The sequence below is a fragment of the Mytilus californianus genome, unplaced genomic scaffold (genome assembly GCF_021869535.1).
Source record: "Mytilus californianus isolate M0D057914Y unplaced genomic scaffold, xbMytCali1.0.p SCAF_3, whole genome shotgun sequence".
NCBI lineage: Eukaryota > Metazoa > Mollusca > Bivalvia > Mytilida > Mytilidae > Mytilus > Mytilus californianus.
The window spans coordinates 19,542,175-19,567,715 of record NW_026262679.1 but is presented as its reverse complement, the minus strand read 5'-3'; the positions used below and the strand labels follow the sequence as shown (position 1 = coordinate 19,567,715).

The following is a 25,541-nucleotide window of genomic DNA, read 5'->3' as shown; positions in this document are numbered from 1 at the left end:
ACTATAATGTATTTCCATGAGTTGTTTCTATTTGATTTTTTTCACATGTAGTGAAAGGGAAGCCAGTTGTAAATTTCATACGGAATAAAAGTCAAAATATAAATCATCGACAAAAGAGAGACAACTCTATGCAATGTTGCAAATTGTTTCACCTGTACATAGTAAAATTTTTCCAATGATCAATTTATCAGCACTTAAATATTGGGTAATTTAGCAGACCAAAAAAGAGACAATGCCAAGAATGAATCTGTATTCAATATACTATTTAAGTTGTCAGAACTGTTGTGTTTCCATATGTACACATACAACACCCATCGCGATTTCAAAGTCAAGAAAATATCATGACCAGAAAACTTGTACTTATAGAGTATAAAGAATAGAGGATGGAAACGAAACATGTGTCAAAGAGACCACATCCCGACCAAAGAGCAAGAATAGCCCACGGCCACCAATAGGTTTTCAACGCAGCGAGAAAATCCCAAACCTGGAGGCAGGCTTCAACAGGCCCCTAAACAATAATGTATACTTGTTAAGCGAAATGGACACCACACTAAATTCTGAAACATACAAATGATCTAAAATTAAAAAAAAAACCACACAGTCCTAACAAAGGCTTGCGGGTTACAGACTAGGGACAGGCACAAAAATGCGGCGGGGTTAAACATGTTTTGTGAGATCTCAACCCTCCCACTATATGTAAAAATATGGAATCTATGACACAGTTAAGCAACTCTAGCAAAGTTGTAGGATCAACTGTTCCTGTATGTGTTTCCCTTACAGGGTCTAATGGTAAAATATTATAGAGATTATATCTTAGATTAAAAATACTTTTTTCAAAATTTTACATGTTTCAATAAATTAAAAAAGTTATTCAGCGGAGGAACATGTTGTTGTTCAGAGCATTTTGTCAAATTTTGCATTGAAATTTCAAGACATCGCTTACAAAAATGATTTGCTTTGTTATCGTAAAACAATATATAGCTTTACTTTCAACATAATTTTGGTCTTGTTCAACGATGTCACTTTTGCACATTTATTGGACAAATACTTAAAATAGCTGTTGTAAACGTAGAAATCCGAGCGTTCATATTCATAAATAAACACCATCTTTGTAGAAATAACACGAAATATTCACAGTGCATGTATCATATATATATCATTATCATGTATCATTATATAACATTTATAATATTACAAAGTTCACATAAAATACAAAACACACGACATACACTCAAACAGTTCACACCATTCCAGCTATTCTGTTCATTCGTCAATAGTCCCATTCAAACATCGCTCTCCTCTCACGTCACTACCACACGACGTCAAATACGGAAAACAACGTTAACACTGCTTGCATATTCACGGACATGTAGAAAATTCACAGTCACAAAAATGGCAAAAATCTATCAAAATAGCGGCTTTGGGCATTCTTCATGCGTTTATTATTTGACGACCTGTTAGGAAATGCGCCAAAATAGTGTTATAACCTTCAAGTTCACACATTGGGCTATGATACTATGAACTTGAGTAAAGATTTAATGATGTAAAAATCAAAATCGTGATGGAATCCGAAAAATGTTCAAAGAGATTTTCAGAATTTAACAGTTAAGAATCCTTTATTCAATAGCTGCTTTGTTAATAAAACCTCAATCAAGGTAGACAATGAGGGAAACGCCAAGACTTAAAATTCACATTTAAATATATGTTCACGAATATCACTGTTTCTGACAGAGTAAACATTTGCTTCTAATACACCAGACTGTTCCTATGTTTGAAGAGGAATATGCACCTTTGCAGCAATATACCAACTTCACCTGCATGTGGGATATACATTTCCCAATTCATTCGGGTTTCAACAGCTTGCAGCTGCTACTCAGACTTTATAAAACGTCACCAGTGTCTGAGCAGAAAGTTGATGAACCAGGGTTATGTAAAAGAACGTCTCGTCCTTTTCCTAAAAGAGATTATCGGAAGATACCAAGACCTTGTTGATAAATATTCCGTATCAACTTCACACATAGTACATGATGGTCTTGAAGTATAGATTCTAGGTACTGACGTTGTTTATCATCATAGTTACGTGTTATAATGTTTTTAATTTGTCTTTGTATATGTTTAACCTTTACTGTTTAGTCTAGTTTTGGTAATGTACTTTTAGCGTGACTATGTATTTATACATCCGGCCATTGTGTTATTGGGCTATGATCATTTTTTGTATTCTGGTTTTTCATTTTTGCTTATGTACTTTTTCTATAGAGTGTCTATATGCCATTTTATTTTTCTTTGTTGAAATAGTTATTTGTTTTCATAATGATTAAGGTTATAACACAATGTTGACTGCTGTACCCTAATTTTTGACATTTTTACCTATTATGTCTTTTTTCTTTTGCTCACACATTTGTTGTCAGTATGATGGGATTCTATGCGACTGTCATACAAGTGAGAGGTTTAGCTAGCTATAAAACCAGGTTTAATCCATCATTTTTTATATAAGGAAATACCTGTACCAAGTCAGGAATATAACAGTTGGTTTCCATTCGTTTGATGTGTTTGAGCTTTTGATTTTGCCATTTGATAAAGGACTTTCCGTTTTGAATTTTACTTGGAGTTCGGTATTTTTGTTATTTTAAGTTTTACTACAACCAAGTCGATGTCAATATTCTTCCTATAAGAAACTGCTGGTGGATTATTCTCGAGGGCATCATTAACTTGGTAGCTTAATGCATGATGAATAATAGCAATACAAAGAACAAACCGGCTAGGACGTCGCCCAGTTTAGAAAGGTCTTCTACTGCTACTCGGAACATTGTAGCAATTCGAAGGGATACTATCGGGACAGTCTCTTGTATTAACCTTAAGATTATCTTATATGGGGACAGTTTAAAGTCTGATGAGGACAATAGGCAAATATTTCATAAAGTTCTGAATATATAAATAAAACAAAACGTTTTGAAAGTTGACCTTGTATATGTTTTTATTTATTATATGTTACCTTAAACTGAATATACTGTTGGCACGTCATATTGTTTGTTAAATAGATGTAATTTTTCTGGAGACCGATTTATAAAAGTTTTTCGAAACTTGTTTCCGAATCCCATATTTGAATTTCATGTAACATTGTACTACTTCTTTGTTATAATTTTTCAATAATAAATTATGTTTAAACTAGCATTGTAGCATTTGATTTGTGTGTTCTACGGAACATCCTTGGGGATATCCCTGATTTGACTCATGTACAGCCAGAATTTAATTATTACTTTAACAATTCACTAGTGAATCAACTCCTATTATTTCTACTTGTAAACATAAATAAGGAAAGAAGAGCACATGTAAGACATGTAATTTGTTAATCACTTCTCCAGAATTCAATAGGATCTTAACAGGAAAAACTTATTATACAAAATCTTTTGAGCCTCTGTACTATTCCGTGGACAATGTCGTTTATGGAATTGAATGTACTTTGCGTGGGCTACTTTATGTTGGTGAAACTCGACAAACTTTGCGTAAAAGAATAAATCAGCACCCGTCTGATAATTAAGATCCGCAATTCAGGGTTCTTTGTAACCTTTTTACTCAACCGGACCATGATCTTTCTTTATCTATGAAAGTACGCATCATCGAAAAAATTTATCACCACACCAATAGCCCTATACTAAGTACTCCTTTCCGAAAAGATAAAAGAAAATTTCTGGATAAGAGAACTATGTGCTGCAATGCCATATGGTTGCAATGATAACATGAAAGGAGTAGGAAATTTGTCAAGTCCAGTCTGCAGTGATGTAAATATAATAAGCTTATTTAATACTAACTTAAGATCCCAGCCTAGTTATGGGCAAAAATATTACCATCGGCCCAATGTAAAAAAAAGTCTTCCAAATCTAGATCGCCTTCTGGGAGCTTTGACAACCTTCTTTCACATCTTCATCATCCACTAGGGTTACCATACATTAGAACTATTCTTTTTTCGCTGCCTGTTAATTTTCTAATAATGTTTGAGAGATTACGCACTTGACAAGGGATGCATAGATTCATTTTCTCCAATATACAGACTGGTCAGTATAATTTGTTATGTAGCTCTTTTCCGTCTTTTTAAACCAGTAAGATCGGAACCATTACATGATGAAAATAGGCAATTCCATCCAGTTCAGTTTTCTAACAAAGAAATTGATGCTATCAACATCAGCAACGTTCTTCATCACAAAGAGATAACATCTAAAATTCCACTATATTTTCAAAATTTGTCTGTTCCTATTTTATCCTACAGTTACACCAAAATCAGTACACCTAAAGTATTTAACTATAAGCAAGCATTGCAGGACTTTCATTTAGAAGAATACTTAAAGAAAAAAAACCCTGACATGTGATTGTTCCCACTCGCCTTATAATTACAGCCCCTCTGGCCATGTTATTACTAGGGATCTAAACATAATTCAACATGAACATCTTCGAAAGGTGATATCTCATGGTCCTAAGTTGAGAGAACCCTAACACATCAATTGGAACTATAACTTCAAAATAATTATGGATTCCATTGAGTACTACGCCAACCATGGACATACCGAGAAGAAGTTGAACTGGAAACTTTGTCAGAATGGGTCAAAATAATCAGGTCTCTGATAAAACGTCGAATTCATAAGTTGAAAAACTGTGTGAATGATCGATCAAAGTCCGTTTTCAGAGACAAAGGAGCTGTGAAATGTATATCATCTCTTCACAAATAAACATGTTGTTCCTGCGGACAAAGCTTCAAATAATATTGTTTTTGGATGTAAATCGTCCTACAACGGGTGTCTTGTAAAAGAATAAGGAATAAATGAGCACTCAGGTAATCCAACATACAAACACATACCATTTGACAAGGATGAGACTTTGGCGAATCATAAGTCCTTCATGGCTACAATGAACATTACATTGAAGAGCAAAAACTGAGGACTTACCTTGTTTGTATTGGATACCTAAGCTTCACAAAATTCCGTACAAACAACGGTACATTTCCGGCTCATCTGCATGTTCTACAAAGGATTGTTCATTAGATTGACAAAAATTATGTCCGCAGTGAAAGAAGGTCTTTAGAAATATCGTGAAACTGTTTACTCGTGTAGTGGTATTAAACATATGCGGATTCTAAAAACTCTGAAGAACTTTCGGATAATTTTAAATTTCGATCTTTCTCTGAAATTAATTCTATCGAAACTTTTGATTTTTTAACCCTTTATACCACCACTCCCCATGTAAAATGGAAAAATCGTCTAAAAGAAATAATCAACAATGCTTTTCAATATAAAAATGGTAGCATACGCTATAAATGTACTGCTTTTAGATACCATACGGCATATTTTGTTAATATTGAACAAAAAGGTAAAAAAATGCTACACAGAGGAACAAGTGATCAGTATGCTGGAGTTTCTTATTTGTTGAATTTGGAGGTAGAATTTGTCAACAAATTGTCGACAATCCTATGGTAACGAACTGTGCGCCTCTCCTTGTCGACCTCTTCTGATTTTCTTACGATTCAGAATTTCTTTGGACACTTGTCCATGGCGTTGTCAGTTTATTTTCGGCTTATGAGTTTGAATGTCCCTTCGGTATCTTTCGCCTCTCTTTGTCAAAAACAATAAAATCAAAAAATCCAGTTCATTTAATTGCACATTCAGATATATTGATGATGTTCTTTCCTTTAACATTCCAAACTTTTGTGATTGGGTTCCATTAATATATCATTCAGAACTAGAAATAAAAGAAATAACAGACACAGCTTCATCCGCCTCATTTTAGACTTATACCTCGAATTTGACATGAGCGGTCATCTCAGTACCAGAATCTATGACAAACAAGACGATTTTAATTTTGAAAATATAAATTTACCCAACCTTAGCAGCAATATAACAACTTCACATGCACTTGGGATATACATTTACTAAATCATTTTGCATTCAACAGCTTGCAGCTGCTACTCAGACTTTATAAAGCGTCACCAGTGACTGGGCAAAAAGTTGATGAACCAGGGTTATGTAAAAGAACGTCAACAATGTTATACTTATCTATATGAAAATAAGAAGATGTGGTATGATTGCCAACGAGACAACTCTCTATCAGAGACAAAATGACGTAGAAGTTTACAACTATAGGTCACCATACGGCCTTAACCAATGAACAAAACCAATACCGAGTAGTCAGCTATAAAAGACCCCGAAATGACTAATGAAAAACAATCCAAACGAGAAAACTAACAGCCTGGATTATGTACAAAACAATGAACGAAAAACAAATATGATATACAGCAACAAACGACAACTACTGAATTACAGGCTCCTGACTTGGGACAGGCACATACAGAATGTTAGCATGTTTAGAGTTTACCATTACCTGAGTTAGTCTATAAAATTAATCCAACAATTTTATTTTATATACCGATACTCTTTTCCCGGAGATATGTTATGAAGTTGAGTATCTGTTGCAGAGAAAGTGGTAAGTAGATGTGATGCTATCAGTTATATCCCCTTTCTTTTCAAAATGACACAGTATTTTTTCTTATATTCTATGGAAACTGCTCAACGGGAATAAAGATTCGTGATACAGGATTATACAATGTTTGATACGGATTTTAATCCGTGATTACGAACATTCGAATTCAACGTAGATTTTAGGACGTCCTAAATAGGCTTCCGTAGTACATAGACTAAGTCTTTCTTTCGGTAATTATAGGTATGTTTATACGAATGTTTAATACCTTTATTTGAGTAATCGGTTTGATTCCGTTAAACCGGTATATAACAGTCAAAATTGAACGTACATATATAGCTTAGCGCCTCCAACTTTCAGATGATCCGTACTCTATACGTCTGTCTTTCCATTTTTTTTAAATTAGGGACAGGAAAAATATATATATCTAATATGAAAGAGAACAATTAGGGGGGGGGGGGGGGGGAGGGAGGGGGGGGGGGGTAAAAAGTAGCTTTTAAAGTAAGTAAACGACTCGACTCCGTTCTACCGTGAAAATGTTTATCAAAAATTTAGTAATGTACCAAATGAACATGTAAACCGTTCAGGTGCAAACGTTTGCTAATACTGAATAAATGACTATGACTTTGAGACTTAGAACAGCAATAAAAAAACTCAACAGTAGTGATTTTATATCTCGAATTAATATTCAATACCCTTTCTTTTTCATCATTAACAACCAACCAATTTTAGGATATACACTGTGTGTATACTGATTAAAAAATGCTAAGCATCAAGTATTTTTAATATCATATTTAAAAATTGATTATTCTTCTAAATATAACAATAAATAAACTATGGTAACAAAGAAAATCAACCAAAAGACGCAATTCTTAATCAACAAACAAAATTAATAAAAGTTTATTTCCGCTTTGTAAATTGTCATTTTAATTATTTTTTAAATAAGATTTATGTTGCTTAATTCTTTTTTTTTTGCTCCGTATATCATGAAATAAAATATATATATATATTTATAGTATTCATTGGCATTTTTGCTATAAAAATCGTGGAAAATTAGTCGATGAATTGAATTACAAAATTTATACAGAGATAAATAAGCATTTATTACACAGAAATTTTATACGGCATGTCCGATGACTGTAATAGCATATGATTTATATAAATACATCGTATATAAACTTGACAACTTTTAGAACTTTGGGATCGCAAAGGGTATACAATTTACATCAGATGATAACCATTAATGTGTTTGAAACGCGATGCTAGATTATAAAGTCGTTAACACTTAATGGCTCTTCCTTCACTTTTATTTGTTTAAATGCTAATTAGCAATGACTGAATGGTAACATATTTATTTAGTTCAGTTGCACATACGTCTTATTTCAAAAAAAAAATCCAAGTTTTGTAACCAGTTAATTCATAATTATGTATAAAATATATTTTTGGCGTGGCTCGGTATTTATACATCCCGCTATTGTGTTATTGTGCTATGGTCATTTTTTGTATTCTTGTGTTTCATTTTGCTTATGTACTTCGTCTATAGAGTGTCAATATGCCAGTTTTATTTTTCTTTATTGAAATATTTCTTTGTTTTTATAGTGATTAAGATTATAACACAATGTTGACTGCTGAACCCCAATTTTTAACATTTTTACCTTTTATGTCTGTTTGTTTTGCTCACTCATTGTTGTCAATATAATAGAATTCTATGCGACTGTCATACTTCACTTTTATTTGTTTAAATGCTAATTAGTAATGACTGAATGGTAACATATTTATTTAGTTCAGTTGCACATACGTCTTATTTCGATACATAACAACAACAGAAGGGTGTTAAGAGCTGTGGTTAAACATATATTTTGAGTTTCTGCTGTATGAGTCATATTTAGATTCGGGTTGTGATAATGTTCGTGCAGTTGTACAGTATTTAAAACTGAGGTTGTCCATTTAAGATTTAAAATCACTGGCCCCAGACAAGTTTTATTTCATCGAGTAAAAGGTATTAAAGGGTCAATGAAATGATACCTAAATTTTAAAAAATACATAAAAATGACAATTCCTCAATATAATTTACCATCTTAAATAAAAGAACTGCTTATTGATACTTGTAGACATATTTACTTCATGAAATTGAAATTTCCAGGATAAGAGTATTTCGTAAGAGTAAATTATCGTCATAAAGGTTATTCCCGGATAACTGTATGACAAACGTCTCGTCCTTTTCCTAAAAAAGATCATCGGAGGATACCAAGACCTTGTTGATAAATATTCCGTATCAACTTCACACATAATACATGATGGTCTTGAAGTATAGATTCTAGGTGCTGATGTTGTTTATCATCTTAATTACGTGTTATAGTGTTCTTGTTATTTGTCTTTGTATATTTTTAACCTTTACTGTTTAGTCCATTTTTGGTAAATAAACTCATCATAGATACCAGGATTGAAATTTTGTACGCCAGACGCGCGTTTCGTCTACAAAAGACTCATCATTGACGCTCGAATCTAAAAAGTTAAAAAGGCTAAACAATGAACAAGATTGCAGAGCATTGAGGACCTAAAATTCCTAAAAGTTATGCCAAATACAGCTAAGGTAATCTATTCCTGAGGAAGAAAATCCTTATTTTTTCAAAAAAAAATCCAAGTTTTGTAACCAGCTAATTTATAACTATGAAAAACTCCACCATCAGTGGAATCGACTCAGTGGTTGTAAATAAACCCACCATAGATACCAGGATTGAAATAATTTTGTACACCAGATGCGCGTTTCGACTACAAAAGATTCATCAGTGACGTTTAATTTAAAATGTTAAAACGGCCAAACAAGGAACAAGGTTGCAGAGCATTAAGGACCCAAAATTCCTGAAAGTTATGCCAAATACAGCATTGGTAATATATTCCTGGGGTAGAAAATCCTTAGTTTTTCAAAAAAAATCCAAGTTTTGTAACCAGTTAATTTATAATTATGACCATATATAATTCATATCAACACAGAAGTGCTGACTACTGGGTTAGTGATATCCTCGGGGATAAAAACTCCACCATCAGTGGAATCGACTCAGTGGTTGTAAATAAACCCATCATAGATACCAGGATTGAAATAATTTTGAACACCAGATGCGCGTTTCGACAACAAAAGATTCATCAGTGACGTTTAATTTTAAAATGTTAAAACGGCCAAACAAGGAACAAGGTTGCAGAGCATTAAGGACCCAAAATTCCTGAAAGTTATGCCAAATACAGCAATGGTAATATATTCCTTGGATACAAAATCCTTAGTTTGTCAAAAAAAAATCCAAGTTTTGTAACCAGTTAATTCATAATTATGTATATAATATATTTTTGGCGTGGCTCGGTATTTATACATCCCGCTATTGTGGTATTGTGCTATGGTCATTTTTTGTATTCTTGTCTTTCATTTTGCTTATGTACTTCGTCTATAGAGTATCAATATGCCAGTTTTATTTTTCTTTGTTAAAATATTTCTTTGTATTTATAGTGATTAAGATTATAACACAATGTTGACTGCTGTACCCCAATTTTTAACATTTTTACCTTTTATGTCTGTTTGTTTTGCTCACACATTGTTGTCAATATAATAGAATTCTATGCGACTGTCATACAAGTGAGAGGTTTAGCTAGCTATAAAACTAGGTTTAATCCACCATTTTCTACATAAAGAAATGCATGTACCAAGTCAGGAATATAACAGATGTTTTCCATTCCTTTAATGTGTCTGAGCTTTTGATTTTTTCCATTTAAAAAACGACTTTCCGTTTTAAATTTATCCATGGAACTCGGTATTTTTGTTATTTTATTTTTAACAAAGTTTATTTTCTTTGATAATTTATCATAATTTCAATATCAATCATTTGTGAAAAACTGTAATAACAACTCTTAATGAGGATGTTAAAAACAAAAAATCTAGTTTTAGCATATCAATATAAATAAAAGACATATATACGTCAAAAAAGAAAGGTGTCGACAAAAAGTAAAGCTGTAAATCATCCCCAAAGCCTAAAAACATTTGAAATAAGTTTGATACAGACTATCAACAATGATATTTTTTTTCTAAAATTACTGTACATTTATCACATTTAAAACGAATTAATAACAAGGTCGTTTTTAATTCAACCACCAAGAGAAACGGATCATCATGTTGATGAACGTTTTGATTTTTGTCTTGACTTTCGTATTTGGAGGTAAGACCGTCTTGACATTAATTTAATAGTTTTAATTTTTCAACAATCTTAACTTAATATTGAGATATAAGTCCACCTGATTTCAACTCGAAAGAGTAACCTTATAATTTGAAATCGATATAAATTTTTTTAATTTTAATTTTCATTTCTTTTTATTCTGTGATAATTCAAATTTAAATGCACCAAAATTTATTGTTAAGGTAAAAAACATTTCGAAATTGAATAAATTCCGAAAAAGAAAGAGGCTAAATATTGATGTAGGGTAGGCATATCGTTTTATACGTATACACAATTCCGAAGTCTGAAATATAAGAGCAACGGTCAAAGCAAGAAAAATAAAACAACAACGGTATTAACAGAAATACAAATCCCTTTCATCGGGATCAGTGACAGTTAAGGATAACCACTAGGATTCAGGGACACTTTGTCTATTGTTTCGAGCAATGATGGCGACCATATAAATTGAAAAGTAAAGATTTAAGATCAATTCTCTGTAATCACAAGAAATATTCCGAAGGGGTCTGGCACGCATAGTTTCAGATATTGATGAAACTATTGTATTATATTAAGAACTCTATATAAGACAAAAAATGGAACATATTTTGTCCAAATGATGTATGGTTGCCATGGTAACCATGAAAGTAGATTTCTGCTAAAATGAGGACTTTTTCACCGTCAAAATGGTAGATTTTTCACCTTTCCTGACACAGAAATGCCAGCAGCTTATTTCTTCTTTTTAAATATATTTTGTCAATCTGATATATAAATTATTTAAAATCACAATAAGTTTCAATTTTACAATGAACCACTGATTTGCAAAAGGTCTTGTCATAAGAAAAACGGCTTTTGTCGATTTCAGGGAAAATGTGCAGAGAATAGTAATTTTAAATGCTATTTGAAAGAAAATGCAGCACCTCTCAGGTCTGTTTATAGTGTCATTTACTGGTACAACTATAAGTCTTTCAAAAACAAAAATAAATTCAATGGGCAAATCATATACAGGAATACTGTATATAAACAAAAAATGGAAACAATCTCAAATTTTCAAAATTCTTATTTTCTTAGATACTTCATTAATCATATTAAAACAGATGGTTAAGTCAAAAACAATAATGCTTCCTTCTTGTATAAAAATATTGTTCAATCCAATTATGATCAATAGAAACAGATTTTAAAAAAATGGTTACTATGGTTACTATGTCTGAATAAATAAGAAATTCACTTTTTACGAAAATCAAAGAAAAATTGGTAATTTTTTTTTCAAAAGGGTTTAAATTTCATTGAAAAGTTATATTAAACATCAAGAAGTTCGTTTTATTCATAACAAAAAATATTCAATCAAAGAACATGGTTATCATAGCTACTAATTCAATGTAACGCTTTCTTTAATCATCAGTATGTTGTGATTTAAAGGCATATATATCTCAAATATCAAATTGACCACAAAAAGTTTGAATGCAAAACAAACCAACTAGAATTGTTTTTTTTCTACCAAACATATTAATTATCTCTTTATAAGTGATTTAATAGTATAACTATAAAAATTATAATATATATATCGTATAATGGTACTTGTCATGCTTGTAGATCATAAGCAGGGTATAAAAAACCATCCTACAATCTAGAAAACCAAACTTGTATATTATTGCTAAAATATTTTATTCTGCAATTAACAATAACCGGTATACAAATAATGGTTTGCCTTCTGCAGAATAACAATAATATATATGTATATTATCAGAAAATATGTAATGTATTTGTACATGTACTTGCTACAAATAGTAGAAAATCTTTCGCTTTTCTTCCCGTTTCTAAAGCATTTTGTAAAGCTAAGAAAAATACATTTGGTATTTTTCGACAATGTACCTGTATATTGTATATGTGACAAAATTTGCACATTCACAGACTTGATAGGATATTTAAAAAATACCCTTTGGTTTTATTTCGGATTCAATATGATGGTTTGGATGAACGATTATAGCTATTTTTGCTTATAGAGGTCGAAAACAATTGTAATATGGTTGAGCGCTCAAAAACATTCATTTTTAACACTGCCATGTTCTATATTTCCCTGTCCCAAGTCAGGATCCTATAATCCAGTGTTTTTTGTTGGATGCTCTCTCTCATTTGTATATTTTTTTTTATCAAAAATCAGACCCTGATTTTTTCCTTTGGCAATTAACGCAGTTTGTCATTCCATGACCTTTTATAGCAGACTTTACTGTATAGATTTTGCCCGTTGTTGAAGGCTGTATGGTAACCTATAGTTGTGTTTATCTGTATCATTTTGACCGGTGGATAGTTATCTTATTGACAATTATACCACACCTCCTTATTTTACATTAATTTCTTACATACTTCATTGATCATATTAAAAAAGATGGTCATAAGTGAATTCAATAATTTCCTTTTTTATTTTTGTTGAGCAGTGAGAAATTATTCTTGAATGGACCCATGGCCACCAGATCTCTTTTTCTCAGCAGCAGTGTATGCATCCACTTTACTCCAAGCTTGTTTGCCTATATATATACCTATCTTACTCCCAGTTTGTTTGCCTATATATAATATGTATATATACATAATTACTCTTAATATCAGCAAGACAATCAATGTTAAATCTGCAAATTTGCGAAAGTGAATTTTTGTTCTTCCCTCGCCGGGATTCGAAATCATGCTATTGGGATGTCGAGACAACACCGCCTTCACTGTGTCCAGCGCTCTAGACCACACGGCCACCTAGACTGAACTATTAATTCAGCTTTCGGTGGCCTAGTGTTACCTTTCCTCGTCAGTAGAATCTAGAGTTGTAACACAGTACATGATATATTAGGCATGAAGATGGAATATATATAAAGTGTCTAGAAAATCAACCTAACAATGTTAGAGTAGATCCGATTCTTTACTTCCTCTCCGACCGGGGCTGGAACCTGTACTTTTCATTTCATACTTCTACGACAACACCGCCTAGCATTGCGCAGACGCCTTATCTCCTCCTCTAACTATAGCTGACACAAATCAGCCTTCGTTTCGGGAGGTGTTACCTTCTCGTAGGAATTAAACAAGGACATCTAACGCAATACACAAAGTATTTTTAAGTGTACAAGAATGATCTTCAGTATAATTACAGGACGCTATTCTATTTTTAGAAGCATACAATCACTGTAAATTTATATATATGTATGTCTGTCTATGTGTAGTGACAACTGTAAATTATACCTTGTCCATCGGATTTCTTATGATTAAGAAATACCAGGCGTTCAAACCTATGATTGTGTTGGATAGAAACCGCAATTTTTATACGTGTGCATGCAAAACAAATTTCTTGGTAGAGTGGTCTAAATACAGCACAAACAACATTTTCCAAAAGACCAAAAAAAGTGAAAAAGTATATTTTAACAAAACGCATTTGACTAGCAGGTCGAACAACTGATGTTCTTAAACTCTGCTGACTGCCATTGGCGATTGCCAAATGAACGGATCACAAGATGTAACAAAATGGATCTTATAATTAATGTATTACCAAACAGAAAACAATAAACTTGCGGAAAAGGTGGTATATCGCAAACATGAGGTGCAAAAATTTGTACACCATATCCGGATTTCGACAATTAATGTTTCTTTAGTGATGTTAGGAATCGAAACGGTTTTTGGAAGGCCATATAATTTACCTCAATTTGGGAATGACTCTTGAATTTAGAAGAGTCAAAATAGGATGAACGGATTATATACCCGAAGGCAAATATAATACAAGCCCAAACGAAAAAATATAAACAAGTCTAAATTGAAAACAACGTTCAAACCTATGATTGCGTTGGATAAAAACTGCAATTTTTATACGTGTGTGGTCTTAATTATACAGCACAAACAACATATTCAAAAAGACCAAAAAAAGTGAAAAAGTATATTTTAACAAAACGCATTTGACTAGCAGGTCGAACAACTGATGTTCTTAAACCCTGCTGACTGCCATTGGCGATTGACAAATAAACGGAATACAAGATGTAACAAAATGGATCTTATAATTAATGTATTACCAAACAGAAAACAATAAACTTGCGGAAAAGATGGTATACCGCAAACATGAGGTGCAAAAATTTGTACACCATATCCGGATTTCTACAATAAATGTCTCTTCAGTGATGTAAGGAATCGAAACGGTATTTGGAAGGCCATATAATTTACCTCAATTTGGGATTGATTCTTGAATTTAGAAGAGTCAAAATAGGATGAACGGATCATATAAACCCGAAGGCAAATATAATACAAGCCAAAACGAAAAAATATAAACAAGTCTAAATTGAAAACAACGTATATATATATATATATATATATATATATATATATATATATATATATATATATATATATATATATATATATAAAATGACTGAATAATAGCCAATGATAAATCTTACGGGGCGATTGATCATAAAATTATGATACAGTACACTACAAAATATAATATAAGTCTCAAAAGGTACAACATCACCAAAAAATAATTAAATCATGAACAAATTTTAGATATTTCGGATAACTAATATCCTTCATCTGTAAGATGTAAAATGAATCTTATCTTGACATGTGGTAGTCAAACTGAAATAAAAATCTTGAATGCTATACAAATTATCAATAATCAATACGCTGGTAATTTATTTTCAAAATTGATGTTTGGGAGGAGGAATAAATTTCTTATATATATATATATCAACCTTTACTCCCAGTTTGTAAGCCTATATCAAATTTTTGAACCATATAGTTTTTTGCTTTTCGTTGAAGATGTTTTTTTGTTTTTAATTTAGCTCAAATTAACCAAAAGATACCTTTTCAACTTTGGCTAGTGAACAAATGCATATACACACCCTTTTTTCTATAAAGATAAAACATCTTCCCTCCACTGTGTTCCTTTTATAAAAGTATATATAGCCTATTATCCTAAAATGTAAGAGAATGGCTTGATAAATGAATAAGCAGTATATTTATACTATACATGAAGAAAAATATATCTATAATCTACCTAAGTGAATGTTTAAAAACACTGAATTGTGTGTGAAGAACATAGTTTTTCAAGACTAATGTAGGTGTAAGACAAGGAAATACTAAAATGATCAACCAAATATGTACATGTGAAACAGTAACCTTAAACTCAAGATCAATTAATAATTGCCTAATGTATGCTGATAATTTATTGTTATTTTCATCAGGCGAGGTAGGTTTAAAAAATGTATTTTAAACAAATTATCCAGCATGCATTGTGTCATGAGAAAAGTATTGTGTCATGACTGTAAAATGTATATATGCAATGTTCTTAAGGAATGGCTGTAATATTTTTTCTGTCTATGAAGAAATAAGTGCAAAAATGTGGTGCACACTGAATACGCGGGTTATTTAAAAGTGTGCTCCACATTTTTTAGGTTATTCCGAATAGACAGAAAAAATATTACAGTCATTCCTTATAATTTAATTCTAAATTCCATTTTTAAGGAATAAATCATGAAAAAAACGTTGATGACGTTACTGTCACATGACAAAATTATGTCTATGTGATGATAGACAAAAAACTTTCAGCCAATCAGAAGATGTGTTGCATCCAAAATTAAATTATATTTGTATATAGTTGCTATCTACTGCTGGATTTACAATTTACATACTTCATTTAAAATTTCTTTGCAATGTTTTGAATCTCTGTCTTGTTGATCACTGTTAAATTTACTGGCACTGATTTGTTCAAGGCATATATATATTCTGCAAATACATGTAGCTGTAAACATATATGAAGAAACAATGAAAATGAAAATTGTTTAGTTTAATATACATTATGTACATATGGATTTTGATCATGGAAAAATGTAAGAGCTTTAAATACACGTATGTATGGACTGTTTTTCATGTATCTCAAAACCATTTGTAAGTACACATACACACACACACACACACACACACACAGAAACAAATATATATATTTGGAAACAGATATATATGTATGTTTTGCCAAAAAATAACAAAAAGTCTCCATGTCATTTTTTTCAGAATGTAAATTTGCATTAATAAAGTTAATTCATAGTGTACATTGTTTTTCCACAATGTATAATTTAAGTTATACATGTACATGTAGTTGAAATTAGTATCTCTTGGAAAACAGTTCCCCCTGTTTAGCACTGCACAATATTTAGGTTTCACATTTTAAGGAATCCACTCAATCTACTATAAATAATTTTTTTTTTTACTGATTGGCCTGATCATGATATATATATTTGTAATTGAAACTTCTAGACTGTTTTTACTTTCTTGTTCCTGTTTCACACCTACATTCATGTAACAAAGCTATGCATTATAATGAGAAGTATTGATACATGTATTTAGGATTTTCTCTTTTTTTGTGGGGAGGGGGACTCTCTCTTTCATGAGATCAATATGTACACTTGACTTCTTATGCTATTGGATCATTGAACTGTATCAGGCTAATCAGAGTGTAAGATTTTGTAAATGAATAAATATAAAAATATATATGTTTTAATAACCTATGTCTTGTTCTAATATAAATAGGGAACTGTAGCACTTATGGTCTTTGCAATACTTTTTTTACAATTTGGGGACAATTGTAAAAAAAATATCACAAGGACCGTAAGAGCTAGGGATCAACGGCTCCGCGCAGCCACATGTAGTACGAACATACATGTACATTTACAAATGATTACTTTGGTTGTCTGACTTGTTGGAAGAAATGAAAAAAGTTATTAAATTGACAACATTTTAAAATAAACAAAAACATTTAGGATGCTGTAAATAGAAATAATTAAAAAAGCTTAACATAAATCAGATATCTTGTATGACATCCATCCCCTCCCACCCCCGATACATATATACTTGTCTTTGTGTCTCCCCTATCTCTTCCTATAATTTTTTTTAAAAAAGATCTCGAAAATCTTTGGTCATTACATTAATTCTAATAACTTACGTGTTCCAACTGGCACACAAACATCTGTGTTTCTAGTAACATAAGGATTATTTCACTCGAAACATGACGCTCGCCAACTTTGGAAATAATGTGGTTGTCCGTATAAAGAAATGTTACAAGACTTTCTCCTTCTTCTATTCCATTCAGATTTGTGAATGTCTTCTATATCTTTATTACAAATTGTGTATTCCGAAGTTATTAGGCACGATTCTGACACAATGCATGTTTTTTCATCATTTTTAATCAATCACCTTTGCCGTTTTCAGTAAATTTATTCTTGATAAAGTCACGAATACTACACTTTTTTAAATTAGATACTGTCAACATCTCATACCAATATTTAAAGGGCCAAATATTTCAAATTAACATGAGATCACATGAAGAACATATCAAAATTAAGTTTTCCCTCCTTCTATAGTTCTTTTCCTGGTTATAGGAGAAATACCACTATTGATATTCCCCTATTATTCTTTGTTAAATTGGCACTTTTCAAAAAAATTGTGCAGAATGTATCTTTGTTTCAAATAAAGAAATACTTGGCATGAGTAAAGGAGTAGGCCCGGTAAGACCCATTTTTGGTCCCAAAATATAGTATTTTTGTAAATTTGTTAAAATGTAAACTTTGAGCAATTTATTGGAAAGTAGAATACTTCTGTTCCATAAACGGGCTATTTTTGATCATACAATGCACATGCATCAGGTAATGGCATCATAAATTCATGCAATATTACTGAAATCTTCACAATTTTAACATTTGTGCTAATTTAAAGACGGTTTTTGTCTTAAATGGAAGTGGCCGCATTTGTGTTTAGTCTTCATATTTGAATATATGTTGTATTTGATGATAAATACATAAAACATATAAAGGTTGAGACTGAACACGAATGCGGCCACTTACATTTTAGACAAAAACCATCTAAAAAGTGACGTTTTATGGCATATTTGATATTTTTTCATATTTAAGCTTGAATTTGAGCGTCTTTAATGACCAAATCAGTCCAAACCTTTTACATAAACTAATTGAATAGACTGAAGTAGACACTTAAGTGTTAAAAAAATGTCAAAAATCTTTCATTAGATGTACTTCAAATATTAGGCCAAAACTAGCCCTTACCGGACCTTCTCCTTTGTATCCTGTCCAGTACTACAGCAAAATAGTCACATAACATTTCATTGCTTATACGATAATAACCATCACTGGAAGTTAACCAATCAAGTTTTCACCCTTTTTTTCCCTGTGCATAAGCTTTAGTAACCATGTAAACTCAAGTTTCCAAAATATTTTATAGAAACACCAAATAAAAAAAGAATGGTACTTTGAAACAACTGTCGTATTCCTGACATTGTACAGACATTTCCTTATGTAGAAAATGTTGGATTAAACATGGTTTTATAGCTAGCTAACCTTTTTCTTTTATGACAGTCGCATAGAACTCCATTATATAGACAAAGCACATAGGCAAAAATGAAAGACAAGAATACAAAAAAATGTCTATAGTACAATAATATGTTACAAGTCATGAAAAATTTGTAGTAGGAAACTATTTTCGCGTTTGTTATCATGGTAATAGTTTTGAGTTATTCATTGAGTCAATTTCAAGATCAAGTTCTCAGTACGTAATAGACAATTTAGCAGTATCCTCAATTTTAACTTCACTAAGCAATATGTGTAAGTACTCGTCAAAAAAGTAAAAGTCAATTCATCTGACAGTAGTAAAGGAACTTGCTGAAACAGTTGTCGTAGATAAATACAGATTCTATCACAGCATCGAGTGTTAAGCGATACTTGTCCTCCCAAGACGGTTAAATGTTCAAATTTTAAACGCGAGACTTCTCAAAATTGAAGAATTATATCACACAAGATACGATGACGGCATTAGGTATGGTCGCGTTTTTACGTGACATATCGAAATCAGAGGAAATGAAAAATGAAGAACTGAGATCTTGCGAAATACACATTGATTATAAGAATAATCAGTCGTTCGGGTAAAATTTAAATCGGCATAGAATTATAGAGTGTTTTGCATACATTGTGTCCCTATGTGATAAAAATGATAATAATGAACTGACCAACAGACCTCTGAAAATGAGAAGAAAGTTATGAATACCAACCGTTGGTTACAGTGGACGGTAAATTTTGAACCATCATTACAATTAATAGTTAACATAATTGTATTTTATGTTTTCAAATACTTAAGACTTAAGATATGCGTTGATAAAGCAAATAATAAAACATAACCAAACTAATTATTTAGTCCGAGGTCAAAAAAGGTTTTTCTTCATGATCAATATGTCCTCTATTTAATATCGATAAGTGGAATCACAAAATGAACATCAAAGTAAATCATTTATTTTAGAAGAAAAATCTTAGTTAGCGACTTTAATGAACCCACGTAACATACGGCTATATTATATATCATTCGAAATCATATTATCTGTACTCTCTTTTTTACCCAGTCGGAAAAACTTCAAACGGTGCAATTTCCTTTAAATGAAGGTCAATGTTTAAGAATGAACATTCCTTAATTTCAACAGAATTGGACAAAAAGCTTGTTTCAGGTTCTGGAATGATTTGTTTTTCTTGAATCATATGACCTCATAGAATAGACTACAATAATTCCAAAACAAACGCGAACAAACAAGTTAATTGCACAATATTAACAGAAAAACGCCTTTGAAAAACGTCTCAAAAATAAAAAAATGATTTAAAAGCTATATATTAGTTGGGGATCAATGTGTATATGCCAAAAATAAAAAAAAATTATTATTTAAAGACCAAGGAAATCTTTTTCATAATTTTATAGTACAATTAATGTATATTGTTCTGGATACATCCTTTTATTTGAGCTTTTGCAGTCGGCCAAAATACTATCTACAAATAGAGATCCTTTTACTTTTTCTATGTTTTAATCGATCGTCAGGGAGAACATAATTTGCCATAATGAAGAATGGTAATTAAGGTGGATCATCGGTTTATATTTCCTCAGATAGAATGTTTTTATACTTTGCAAAAATGTAGATTTGACCGTGCTTTTTTTCAAAAAATATAATAAAGAGTATGGGTCACCGTGTTACTTTTCGAGCTACAAGTCGTGCAAAATTGTCCAATTATGCACAGATTTTTCCTGAAAAAAACACATTTTTGTGAATAAAAGGAAATCTATGAGATAGAATTTGAAATAAAATAGGAGATGGCAGACTGTACTGGTTCCAGGAACTTTGGATACACCAAATCAGGTACTTCATATCTGAGAAACAGGCAATATATGCCCTCAATTTTAGAATTAATTCATACATTTTTATGTTATTCAAAATTATCAGTCAAAATGTGTTCTACAGGGATCACCAGTCCTTCAACTTTCATTTGATACCTAAATTACCAAAATATATTCTACCGAGTTTGATATTTACACCTATGCGTATGAACTATTTTGTTTTGAATATGTTCTACTTTCAAGTATTTTTTTTTTCACCAGGCCCGATTTGATGGTGTTATATCTTACAATGTTTATCCAATTTTTTTTGCAAAGAATTCCGCTCAAACCGGAGCTAGGGGCCGTCAGTGAAGTTTTTTTTGCTCCATGTTGAAGGCCTTACTGTGACTTTGCGATGAAGAACAGCACTAAAACCACTGAAAATTTCTTTAGATTTCCTTTATAAAATGTTTACTGTTAGAGTTATCTCCCCTTGAATGGCTAAGTTGAAAAATGATTCGAAAAAACACAGATATTTAGTATTTGTTAAAACAGTCTAAACTATGCAGTAAATCAATAATTTTCCTTCATTTAAATAAACATCCTTACTCATAAATTACCAATCTTTCTCAAAATTTGCAGATTTTACCTAAGAACAAGACCGATTAATAATTGCTATTTTACAATCCAATATGGCGGTATACAGATAATCAACCTTAAAAATGTGAAACGAAATATAATAGCTGTGTACAGTTAAATTAGGTTGTCAGTCCAGCTTATTATCTCTTGAAGACATGTTGAAATGCCATAATGTTAATGTTCTTGCTCCTAAATCGGTCGTAGATTAGAAATTGGCTACATGTTCTTGCGTTTGGAAACACGAAATTGTACTTTGCATATCGAAGAACTACAAATAATGCTACTGCTGTTGTTTTTTCTTTTTTAAAGTGTTAAACGTGTTAAGAAGTTTAATGTCGTTCAATATTCAAATGAATACTGTTTGCACCATCAGTTTTTAAACCATACATTCAAATTGTGGGCAGTGCGACCATTTAAACATAAGTTTTGTGTCGTTATTTTCTTTCACTGCCTAGGTAAGAAAAAACACTCAATAATTATTTTGTGTAAAAAGAAATACTTATGTTATTAAGACGAAACTTTTCTAAGTTATTTAGCCTATGTCCTATTATTGTTGTCTAATATTATTTCGACAATAAAATATGTTTAAATAAATCACCAATCGAGGTAATTGTGCTTGCTACCACATTATTAGTATTTGTTTCTCAAAAAAAGACTGAAAACTAATATTGTAAAAGTTTGAATACCTTCCTGAGAACTTGAGATCACCCCCTGTTTTGGATGTGCTCGTTTTCGTTTTATTGTATCGTGTTTTGGACTGTTTTTATTTGGGGTCGGTGTTATCTGTGTTTCTTCGACTCATGGTTTGAGATTTTCGTCATGGTATCTTCATCCTTTTTTCAAATAAAGAAAATATCTAAAATAACAGTTTACGGTACATACAATTTCTATGCACGAATGAAATCACAACGGTCCTTACAAACTAATATGTCATATATATTTGTATGGATGCCCTTCGCGGATATGAAGCCCTTCATTCTTTCAAATATCTTTCCATTGTCTATAAAATTTGTAATGAACACCAACAACATCGCTTGTTAGACTTTAATGAAATTTCACAATTTTAAACTCAACTTATGAAGATGGAAATGAAGGTATCGTATTCAAGAAAGACAAGTTAAATATTCAGAATATCAAATTATTCATATCAGCCCTGCAACTGAACTTGTAAGTTATATTTTTTTTCGCTTGTCTTCATATGTATAATTATCAATTAGTCAATTTATATCAAAATCATTACGTATAAACGAGATCTTCGCATCATCAAGAATTCTAGCATGTAAAGCATTAAAAGGTGAATGATATTGTGAATTTATCATGCTTCGGATGCAGTTTTAGGGGTTTTCCATTTTAATACATTTTATTCTGAAACGATAATACTTTAAACAGACTTATTATACCAAGCTTACTTACGAGAAGTTTGTCAGTAACAAAATCACGCAAAAAAAACCTATAAATAAAATCCCAATTGTCTATAAGAGTGCTTAGTTATTTACACATTTAATCTTCTTGTTTTGTAGGACGTTCTGTATACATCGACAAGAATTTTTTATAAAAGAATCGACATGACTTTTTATTGTTTTTAATAAATTCAAATTTATCATTAGATATGTGCATAATTTTCTCTGAAGTAGTAATTAGATCTTTCCAGGCTTTCGGTATCATATGAATTATAGAATGGTATTCCAAGAAATTAATATTAAGATTATATTTTCTGCAGAATTAAAGTTAAAGTCAGAAATTCAGTGTTTTCATTAAGTAAATCACCTACAAAGAAAACTCCTGATTCAACCCGCCTCTGGTAAAAGACAGTTTTATTATTTATTGTTAAACTCTTGTTTAGCCATATGGATTGTTTCATGATCCCTTCAGCAGTGTCATTTGTGACAGTGTTTAGGATATTCCAGTTTAGTAAAATATCTTTCCAAAAATTATTAAAATTTGTAGAAATCTTTTAGATACCATCAGGGGTCATCAACCATATTTTGTCTGCTCCGAATCTGTTGTATTGATCTATAAACAGTGTTTTCCATGGGGATATATTCAAGGGGTCTAAAAGTTTATTTATCCATGTCATCTTTAGTGAATAACAAAAAGATCTTATATCTGGCATTTTCAACCCCCCCCCCCCTTTTCATATAACACTATCATAACTTTTCTTTTAATCTTATCTGGTTTTCCTGACCACAAGAACCTAAAAAAATATTTTGAATTTCATTTATTTTATCAACCGGTTGGTTTGGCAAATCTGTCAATGACTGAATTAGAATAGGTAGAGCTAATGATTTAATAAAAGTGATCTTTCCCATATATGTTAAATCTCTATATACCCAGGAATTAAGTAAGCTCTGTATTTTTTATATTTTTTCCACAAAATTTACAAGCGTTTTAACTGAACAGATCAAATTTTATTCCTAAGAGTTTAACTTTTCCTGAATAATTCCAGTTCAAATTTCTTTGATCCAATCCATATTGCTTCAGTTTTATCAAAGTTAGCCCTTAGTCCAGCACACTCAGAGAATTTTTCTAAAGTAGATAAACATTTTTCTAAAGATTGCTCATTCTCGTCTAATAAAAGACATGAGTCATCTGCATACTGGCTTAGTAGATACTCTGAATCATTTATTTTCATACCATTTATCTCCGGGTTATTTTTAAGTGTAGCGCTCATAAGTTCTAAAGATAATATAAAGAGATAAGGAGATAAAGGATCACCTTGTCTAACACCCCGATCAATATTAAAAAATTGAGAGCAGTGTCCATTGTTTATAATAGATTCTGAATATAAGGTCTTGACCCATTTACAAAAAATAGGACCAAATCCTAAAAAAGACAGAGCCAAGTCTATAAATGACCTTTCAAGAGTATCAAAAGCTTTCTCAAATAAAAGTCTAATAAAAGTAAAAGACCTGGAAGATTATCATCTTTTGCCTTTTCCATAATGTAAAAAATAAACATGGTACATTCTCAAATATACCTTCCCTTTATGAAACCATGGAAGTATTATATTGTCAATATAATACTTCCATGATGAAACCTTGCTATTTTTCACTAATTATATCCCCAAGAAAAGGTTTTGTTCTATTTCCCTTCCTTAGATTTTCCATCGAACATGATGGAATTTTGTGATGGAAAAAATTCCAGTAAAATTCCATCATGTTGATGGAGTATTGGAACAACTTTCCATCAATACTGGAAAATGGTTGATGAAAAATGTTTGAAGGATTTTTTTTTCATAATGATAGAAAATTGAAGGCATATTTTCCATCTGATGGATAATTGATGGTATTTTTGCCAGCTGTTGGAAAATTGATGGTATTTTTGCCATCTGATCGAAAACTGATGGTATTTTTGCCATCTGACGGAAACTGAAGGAATATTTTACATCTAATGGAAAAATACATGGAAACTTGATGGATAATTGACCATCGGATGGAACTTGATGGATGAGTAAGGAAAATCTTTCCGCATATGGAATTTTCTGTAATTTCATAGAAAAACAATTTGTTTTTCTCTGTCATCAATAGGTTGTCCTGTTACATGTGTGTATCTTTCAGTTCAGTGTCCTATCATGTACTCGCTGTCCTTAAAGGTGAATTTATTGATGGCAAATGCTGCAAAATAAAAGTAAAAGAATATAGAATATAAAAGAAAAACTAAATATTATAAAAAATATAAAGCTAAATCTATTTTAACATCTAGATTTGTAAAATGAAAATATCACTTTTTAAAACAAGAATGTGTCCAAAGTACAAGGATGCCCCACTTGCACTATCATTTTCTATGTTCAGTGGACCGTGAAATATGGACAAAAACTCTTAATTTGGCATTAAAATTAGAAAGATCATATCATAGGGAACATATGTACAAGTTTCAAGTTGATTGGACTTCAACTTCAACAAAAACTACTTTGACCAAAAACTTTAACCTGAAGCGGGACAGACTGACAAACCGACAGATGGACGAAAAACATAAAAATAGGGCAAATTTCTCCTAAATTTGTTTCACTTGCAGGGTCAATATCTTAAAGTAGTCAAATCCTTTTAGAAATTGAATATTCAGATGTGGATTTAAGGGAGTGGGTGGAGC

At 31.4% G+C, this 25,541-nt stretch overlaps 1 protein-coding gene across 4 annotated transcripts in view; it reads left to right on the top strand.

The window, feature by feature from the left end:
- Positions 1–10,586: 10,586 nt before the first annotated feature.
- LOC127734079 (uncharacterized) overlaps positions 10,587–25,541 on the top strand; it is a 187,616-nt gene continuing 172,661 nt past the window's right edge. For all 4 annotated transcript variants that reach the window (XM_052243707.1, XM_052243708.1, XM_052243705.1 and 1 more), the window contains exon 1: positions 10,587–10,664. In XM_052243707.1, the coding sequence (XP_052099667.1) occupies positions 10,619–10,664 (46 nt within the window). In that variant the 5' untranslated portion in view covers positions 10,587–10,618. The remainder of the gene's footprint in view (positions 10,665–25,541) is intronic.